The sequence below is a fragment of the Mizuhopecten yessoensis genome, unplaced genomic scaffold (genome assembly GCF_002113885.1).
Source record: "Mizuhopecten yessoensis strain PY_sf001 unplaced genomic scaffold, ASM211388v2 scaffold6363, whole genome shotgun sequence".
NCBI lineage: Eukaryota > Metazoa > Mollusca > Bivalvia > Pectinida > Pectinidae > Mizuhopecten > Mizuhopecten yessoensis.
Genome location: NW_018406512.1, coordinates 435,506 through 444,676, shown reverse-complemented (window position 1 = coordinate 444,676; position 9,171 = coordinate 435,506). Strand labels below are relative to the sequence as shown.

Genomic DNA, 9,171 nt, shown 5'->3' with positions numbered 1-9,171 from the left:
CACCCACCCCTTTATAACTGTGAATCCGCACTCGATCGGCCTTGGGTTACAAGTACTGCAGTACCAGGGTCGTATACATACATAGAACGCCAGATGCATCATATGTTTTGTATATACCGTATTTACCCAACATTACGCTCTTGCCTGATAATAAGCTCACCCATGCTAAATACAGTTCCGTAGAAACGCTATCCTATATATATATATGCTATTTCATTGTCCTGCAATAAGCTCACATCTACTTTGAGTTAAGAATTAATTTGTTGGTCCTCTGGTCGTATTGCGAGATAAATACGGTATATGTCATAAGAAACAATAGTTGATGACATGTTCAGCAAATGCTGTGATCCATAGAGGAGGGAAAGGGTGATTCACTCACATAGATAAAACATATTTTAATAAAGTGAATCATAACGAGTGTCAGATATAGGCCAACATTAATTATAACATTAATTATAACATTAATTATAATATCTGATACACCCGACACTATGTGGTACGGTGTATGAATCATGTGAACGATAGGAATCGCTTTTCCGCTTGTTACTTCAGGCGCTGGTTGTATTTTAATCATCAATATTAGATTTAATGCAACAATCCAAACACATTAATGTTGCAACTATAATAGGTTTTTTTGCAAAAGAAATATCATCTTTTATTAGATTCACAGTAAGGTTTCGTGTATAAACTAAGAAACGTGTGACAAGATTCAGATCAATGACTTAGTAGGGACAGGTAGTGGCGTACCTTTTGCTGTTGTAGTCTGGGTTACTGATAGGCTCCTCGAATATGGCAATGTAGACGAGAATGCCGATGAATACGACGAGAACCGTGATGGTATGGGCCCTCCTGTAAATAAACAAACGTTAATCATACTTTCATATCATACTGTCACTGTCCAGAATAAAAACACAAAACGTTGAGCATACTTTCAAAACCCATCATACTGTCACTGTCACTAGTAAAAACACAAAACGTTGAGCATACTTTCAAAACACATCATACTGTCACTGTCACGAGTAAAAACACAAAACGTTGAACATACTTTCAAACCATACCAAAATGTCAATGTCCAGAGTAAAAACACAAAACATTGATCATACTCTCAAACATTAACAATCTGTCACTGTCCAGAGTAAATACACCAATCAATGATCATACTCTCAAACCATAATAAATTGTCAATATCCAGAGTCAGTACACAAACACTGACCATACCTGAATTCCATGTCATACTTTGACTGTCCATGGTAAATACACAAACACTGACCATACCTGAATTCCATGTCATATTTTGACTGTCCGTGGTAAGTACACAAACACTGACCATACCCGAATTCCATGTCATACTTTGACTTTCCATGGTAAATACACACACACTGACCATACCCGAATTCTATGTCATACTCTCTCATTTCATGTCCCAATGTCACTGTCCAGGTTAAAAACGCATTGATCATACTCTCAAATCATATTACAATGTCACTGTCCAAAGAAAATATACAAACATTGGTCATACTCTCATTCCAAACTCTCTCATCTCATGTCATTCTGTCACTGTCGAGGTTAAATACACAAACATTGGTCATACTCTCATTCCATATATCATAATGCCATTTCCTAACATTCTGTCAGTGCCCATGGTGTTCTGTAAACCAAAAATCTTCATTGCTCTAGTAGTTTGTCCACAATCTATAAGTTCATAACGTTTCTAATAAGATCGCTAACGAGACGACCTCGCCTTTTGAGTGTACACAAACAACGGTTGTCTTGTTTCCGTTTCTACTACCAGACCTTATCTCTGACGGAAGTATGATGCTTATTTCTTTGTATATATGGAACCAAGTATGTGTAGAGCGTCTAACATGGAGTACTGTGCCGCCAAGTCAACCGGATGTCAACACAGCCGCCATTGTAAGGGTCTCATGATCAATATCAAGATAGAAACCGTGACGCGTTATACACTTGTTGTAGAGAGATTGTTGTAGAGAGACTATGTTGTTTGATACCGGGAACATGATCATGTATGAGCGATGTGTTTGTTTTTTACAACTCCGTGTAAACGTGAACGAGTGATTTTGTTTGCAATTCCTTGTACGTGAGCGGGTACGTTTGTTGTTTACAACTCGAATACACGTGAGCGGGTGCACGTGTCTGTTGTTTACAACTCGAGTACACGTGAGCGGGTGCACGTGTCTGTTGGTTACAACTCGAGTACACGTGAGCGGGTGCACGTGTCTGTTGTTTACAACCCGAGTACATGTGAGCGGTACGATTGTTGTTTACAACTCCTAATACACGTGAGCGGTTACGTTTGTTGTTTACAACCCGAGTACACGTGAGCGTGTGTGTGCTGTTTACAACTCGAGTACACGGGAGCGGGTACGATTGGTGTTTACAACTCCTAATACACGTGAGAGGGTACGTTTGTTGTTTACAACTCCTAATACTCATGAGAGGGTACGTTTGTTGTTTACAACTCGAATACACGTGAGCGGGTGCACGTGTCTGTTGTTTCCAACTCGAGTACACGTGAGCGGGTACGACTGTTGTTTACAACTCCTAATACACATGAGAGGGAACGTTTGTTGTTTACAACTCGAGTACACGTGAGCGGGTGTTTGTTGTTTACAACTCGAGTACACGTGAGCGGGTGTGTGCCTTTTACAACTCGAGTACACGTGAGCGGGTACGATTGTTGTTTACAACTCCTAATACACATGAGAGGGTACGTTTGTTGTTTACAACTCCTAATAAACATGAGAGGGTACGTTTGTTGTTTACAACTCGAGTACACGTGAGCGGGTGTGTGTTGTTTACAACTCGAGTACACGTGAGCGGGTACGATTGTTGTTTACAATTCGGGTACACGTGAGCGTTGTAGTCGTTCTCTACTGATTGTCAGCAAATTATTTTGAGGTAGATTTAATCTATTTAATTGGTTTTTTAAAACGTTTTCACAGAAAGAACTGTCCACTTTAATGTTTAAAACTCACTTTAATCGTTTTAAAACATACACCTGTTCATTCCTTATGTCTTGAACGGCATTTTGTTTTATTTAAGACGATCATGTTTGGTACTGAACTCTGGCAGACATGGCACTGCAATGGATTATATATCTGACGTAAGTATCACGCTTTCTTCCGCGTCTGACCCACGGTAAGCTTCAACGCCTAAACACAATGTGTATCAAATATCATACAGTGATCGAAATATTTCAATTAATAGTTTAATACAAATCGTGCTTAGTTCCTAAACGATGAATTCAGAGTAAGAAAAACAAAACTTCACTCGTGGTTAAAGACATTTCGAAATTTGAACTTGAGAAATCAACCCCAGTTAAGGTAACCATGCGTGTAATGGCCCAGCAATCATGTGTTCCGTTGTATTGTTTGTCTCTATGTTCCTATTTCGCCATGTCCATGTGACTAGTTCGTTGACCTACCGTGTTGTTAAAGTGCTGTCAGCTTATCTTTGATACTGTAATAAACAGTTGTTTACGTTATGTACTTATCAAGTAGCAGGCCGTCTAGTTGGGGTAGGGGTCAGGGCCATATTCCCCTGTTCGAAATTTCTAGATTATTTTACTCACCAGAAAAATGTGTTTGTTCCATCGTCAAATACGTTTGTATTTTTCCTCTTCTCAGCCTCCCAGTCAAACGCAGTGGTGGTGTGGATCTTCAGCTCGTCGATTTCCTGGTCACTGTGAGCTGCTGCCATGTTGGAATGGTGCTGGATATAAAATCCGGATTTCTAGTTCATGTGTCACGTCCTTATCGTCACTGTCCTGGACGCAGACTGCAAGTAAAAGATCAAGTATATATATCTACGTCTCACAGTGTAGTGGGTGAACCAGATAGCTACACGCCTGTGTTTGTAACGTCAATGTAAACTTACTATGATATAAAGTATTAAAGCTCGCCGCCTGACACATTGCAACACAGTTGAGTTCACTTCTCGGGTAGCTAGTACATTCACCCGCTACGAATTAAATACCAGCCATGCCGCGAACAATGTTGACGATGTCGGTAAACAGGTATTGTGAAGGAAATGTTGGCCAATGTCATTTTACAGGGCCAACAATTTATCACCCGATTGTTGATGTTGACAATTAAGATTGAAAAATATTTGACGCGTTTTGTAAATGTATAATCTTCAAAGTGTTTATGTTAGAACTCACACCTAACTGTACTTTAATGGGTTTGATACAGTGTTAATAGGAGAATACGATACGAACAGGAAGGTGTTTTGACTGTACGGTTCTGATTACAATGATTGTGTTAATAGTGAAGGGGAGAATCGCAAAAGATTAAACAATAACACTGAGCTAGCTGGAAAATTAGTGGAGATAAAGCTGTTTTAATGACAGAAAGACGAATTAGTGTAATGTACACATACAACAACTCTGGGTAAATGTCACGAGATAGAACAGTGATGATGCTACTATCATTCTCCAAAATAGCGGTAAACTTGTCGGTCGTGCAGTGTTTATCGTAAGTTTAGTATACAACTTACAATGACTGAAGTAATCTCTATGATAGAGAGTCGTAGTTGTCTTGTTAAACCTATGAAGACAGTGACAAATTAATAAACTAATAAGCTATTTGAGAAGTAACACCACGGCTACATATATAGTTTGTAGGAATGAAATATTGATGAGCCAAAGCAGTTTTTTGTTGTGAAGTGCTATTAACCATGAACGGGCAATGCATTAAAGAATTCGAACAGTGTGAACTGAAAATACATTTTGTATGTTGTCATAGTAATACGTACTCCACAATTTTTACTAATAACTGATAAAAGCATAGTATGTTGTCGTAGTAAAACGTACTCCACAAATTATATTTATACCTGATAGAAGAATTGTATTTTGTCCTAGGAATACGTACTCCACAATTTCTATTCATGTCAGTGAGCCTGTCATATCAGTGAGCCTGTCATGTCAGTGAGCCTTTCATATCAGTGAGCCTGTCATGTCAGTGAGCCTATCATGTCAGTGAGCCTGAGCCTGTCATGTCAGTGAGCCTGTCATGTCAGTGAGCCTGTCATGTCAGTGAGCCTGAGCCTGTCATGTCAGTGAGCCTATCATGTCAGTGAGCCTGTCATGTCAGTGAGCCTGAGCCTGTCATGTCAGTGAGCCTGTCATGTCAGTGAGCCTGAGCCTGTCATGCCAGTGAGCCTGTCTTGTCAGTGAGCCTGTCATGTCAGTGAGCCTGAGCCTGTCATGTCAGTGAGCCTGAGCCTGTCATGCCAGTGAGCCTGTCTTGTCAGTGAGCCTATCATGTCAGTGAGCCTGTCATGTCAGTGACCCTGAGCCTGTCATGTCAGTGAGCCTGAGCCTGTCATGCCAGTGAGCCTGTCTTGTCAGTGAGCCTATCATGTCAGTGAGCCTGAGCCTGCCATGTCAGTGAGCCTGTCATATCAGTGATTCTGTCATGTCAGTGTGCCTATCATGTCAGTGAGCCTGTCATGTCAGTGAGCCTGAACCTGTCATGTCAGTGAGCCTGTCATGTCAGTAAGCCTGTCATGTCAGTGAGCGTGAGCCTGTCATGTCAGTGAGCCTGTCATGTGAGTGAGCCTGAGCCTGTCATGCCAGTGAGCCTGTCTTGTCAGTGAGCCTATCATGTCAGTGAGCCTGAGCCTGCCATGTCAGTGAGCCTGTCATATCAGTGATTCTGTCATGTCAGTGAGCCTATCATGTCAGTGAGCCTGTCATATCAGTGAGCCTGAGCCTGCCATGTCAGTGAGCCTGAGCCTGTCATGTCAGGGAGCCTGTCATATCAGTGAGCCTGTCATGTCAGTGAGTCTGTCATGTCAGTGAGCCTGAGCCTGTCATGCCAGTGAGCCTGTCTTGTCAGTGAGCCTATCATGTCAGTGAGCCTGAGCCTGCCATGTCAGTGAGCCTGAGCCTGTCATGTCAGGGAGCCTGTCATATCAGTGAGCCTGTCATGTCACTGAGCCTGTCATGTCAGTGAGCCTGTCATATCAGGGAGCCTGTCATGTCAGTGAGCCTTTCATATCAGTGAGCCTGTCATGTCAGTGAGCCTGTCATATCAGTGATTCTGTCATGTCAGTGAGCCTATCATGTCAGTGAGCCTGTCATGTCAGTGAGCCTGAGCCTGTCATGTCAGTGAGCCTGTCATATCAGTGAGCCTGTCATGTCAGTGAGCCTGTCATGCAATTGTATGCAAACCTAACGCGCTTCGCTAAGTTTGCCTTTGTCCATTCGACATGTTTTCAGTCCGAAAATGTTCACAATAATCTTTTTAAACTTGACGCTGAGATATCGCCCCATAACAAGAGAATCAACGAAGAGATAGTCAGTTGTTTTGGACTATCATCTTTATGATGTACTTGTATATAATCAGTCTTAGTCATTTGATATAACCAGTATAGACATGTATTTATTAAACCACTGTTGTATTTTGCATAATGTATTATGGTTGGAGGCAATTCTGACTGTCCTTAAATCATACCAAGTTCTAGGAATACAATTTAAAAATAAAAAAACAACAATAGAATATATTCTACCTATTCTTAACACTGTTTGGTATTCTGCCAAACCGCAACATTGTAACTACCTGTCAGACAACAATGATACGAGTCAAGTCAAAGCTTATCTTTATTTACACTTAGCTATTATTGCTTACCTTACAGAAAACTGGCGACCAGGGCAGTCGTTAAGAGACGACGCCGACAACGCGTGAATTAGGCGTAGTAGATGGAACAGCTGGTCGGATTATTATCGTATATTGTACGTACGTTGTGTTTACACTGGTTAACTATGAACACAAAGGACCATGCCGAGATAGTGATACTATAATTATTGATGAAGAAACTTACCGAAACAAACTCGGTAACAAAATCAGATTCAGCTCAACTGCAATTGATTTGATAGTGTGTGAAGCCATGAGAAACCCCGTATTATCTTAGGTCGTAGTTACGTCACAATGACGTCACAATGAAAATGATTGAAAGACGTCACATTTGGGCATTGTTGACTACTCGACAGCTAGTCATATTCACGTATAGATGGTTTGTGCTATAGATGAAGGCACATGCAGAAATAATAAATCGGATTGATTGTTTTCATTTCGTAAACTGGTGGTATATCTCAGAGCCAGGAGAGATATTTGGTATACAGGTAAACAATACAGCTTGCCGCCTCAAACGCCTTTATATAATTACCACCTGATCAAACGACTGGTATTAAATGAATATCTGGTGTCGTTGATTAATCCACTAGATTGGGAGCGTTAAACTAGATGAATCTGCATGATTCAATTTGATGATTAATAACTCGTTTGATGAACAGTGATCGGATAATAGTCAGTAAGAATAGCCAGGGGTCATTTGATATAATAGCTTGATCGTCCGACAGAGACCCTGACTTCAGGACGAGGGATGATAAAGGGTTTAATGTCAAAATAGTCATCACTTGTTCATCACATAATTCGNAAGAAAGAGGAAAAAACCCATTTATTAAGCAATTTAATTATTAAATGGAAAATAATCTCAACTGTCCGTGAAATAATCGCATAATCGAAAAATATGGAAGAACCGTCGACTCGGATATTAAGGTAATAGGATTGTGTCACCATTTCTCAGTAGAATTTCTTCAAATTTTGTAGTTATATTGCTTTAAAGTAAAGAAAATTTTCTGTCACAAAAAAATATAGGTTGTCATAATTTTAAGGATTTTAAATGGAAATTTATGTAAAAAGGAGTGAATTTTGAAAAAATAAATAAAGACACAATATTATTACAAAATAATGTCAATAAAAATGATAGTGACAGATATTAGTATTGCATTAATGTATATCAATTTAATAAATGCTGAAATTGTGTAAAATTAATTCTCTATACACGATATAAAAATTAACATTTTATAATAAAACCATATACACATAGTAATTGCAGGTAAGAGTTATCGTTCTTGAAAAACTTCACAGTAGTGAAATAGGTAGCCGGTTTCCTGAAGTACAGAAAAAATATTGAGAGAACACACTGTTCTGTCAATAATAAACACACAATATTCATCAGTTTAATATTAAACATTAGAATAGCCGGAAATTGTGATACTGTCTTCCTACATTGGATATTCAACTAGGGATGTACTTCCTGTTTCCGTTTATCAATACACTCCAATGACCTTAAGTGTCGATTTCAAGGGAATATAAGCCGTTTGCATATTTTAATATACAGGTAATGCTATATGTGCATAGGCCTTGTATGGCCACGTCCCATATCTGCACAGTAAGAGCCATATCTACCCAACATGCGCTGTATGGGATTATAACTCCCGGACGACCACATTACTTGCCAATAGACGAATCAACACTTCGCCGTCGCCATCCTGAATTTTTGCAGAGCGCAAGCGGCCCCGAAAAAAATTCGGTTAAAAACCGGGAAAATTCGGTTAAACAAAATCCCAACAGGCGAAATTTTAATGTAGAAAATAAACACAAAAAGGGAGGCTATATCGACGGTTCCTTATGACAGCCGATATGTTACTCTCTTGGAAACGTGTTTGAAAACACGGATAATCTTAATAAAGATTCTAGAAACGGTATGTACGTGAATAATATGGGCTACAGCACATGTGTGTGTATTTTAGGTTTTTTTACGTGCGTGAATCGAAATATGACAGCACACAGGTGCTGTGATCCATATCAGTATAGCATGTATATATATCATTATATGTGTATTTCAAACATTTGTAACGAATCCCTGTGCATGAATATAAACTTAAAAGATGGCTGAAGTTGACAAATGTTTTATTTCTTCACAATCTCAAACTTGATTGAGTCCCTGTAAATAACATCATATGACCATGATAAACAAATGTGCAAGATAACATAATGCACATCAAAATACAATACAGATTTTGTAGTGTTATATTTTCTTGACATCACTATGATATATGCTATGTAACATAAATTCACAGTATCTTCCATCCTTACATATAACATGCATTTAAAATCTTAAACCACTACAAGGACAATTTACTTATTGAGGGAAAGGGCTTTGTATAAGTTGTTTAACTTAATCCCATTGTTTAATTAAAATAGGCAGTAAAATATGCTTAAATATTTTTAAAAAATCTTGTAATGTACAGGTATATATAATATAAATATGCAGGTATGTATAGTATTTATATAAATTGCAAGC

General features: G+C 39.1%; 1 protein-coding gene across 7 annotated transcripts in view; it reads right to left on the bottom strand.

Annotated features, from left to right (window-relative positions):
• LOC110452045 (phosphatidylserine synthase 2-like) overlaps positions 1–9,171 on the bottom strand; it is a 33,167-nt gene that overhangs the window by 10,363 nt on the left and 13,633 nt on the right. For 6 of the 7 annotated variants that reach the window (XM_021500311.1, XM_021500316.1, XM_021500310.1 and 3 more), the window contains exons 2-3: positions 3,593–3,798; positions 748–849 (exon numbers count right to left, since the gene is read on the bottom strand). In XM_021500311.1, coding sequence (XP_021355986.1) covers positions 748–849; positions 3,593–3,720 — 230 coding nt within the window. In that variant the 5' untranslated portion in view covers positions 3,721–3,798. Of the gene's footprint in view, positions 1–747; positions 850–3,592; positions 3,799–3,897; positions 4,666–9,171 lie in introns of those variants that run through there. The other variant, XM_021500314.1, reaches the window with a different exon arrangement.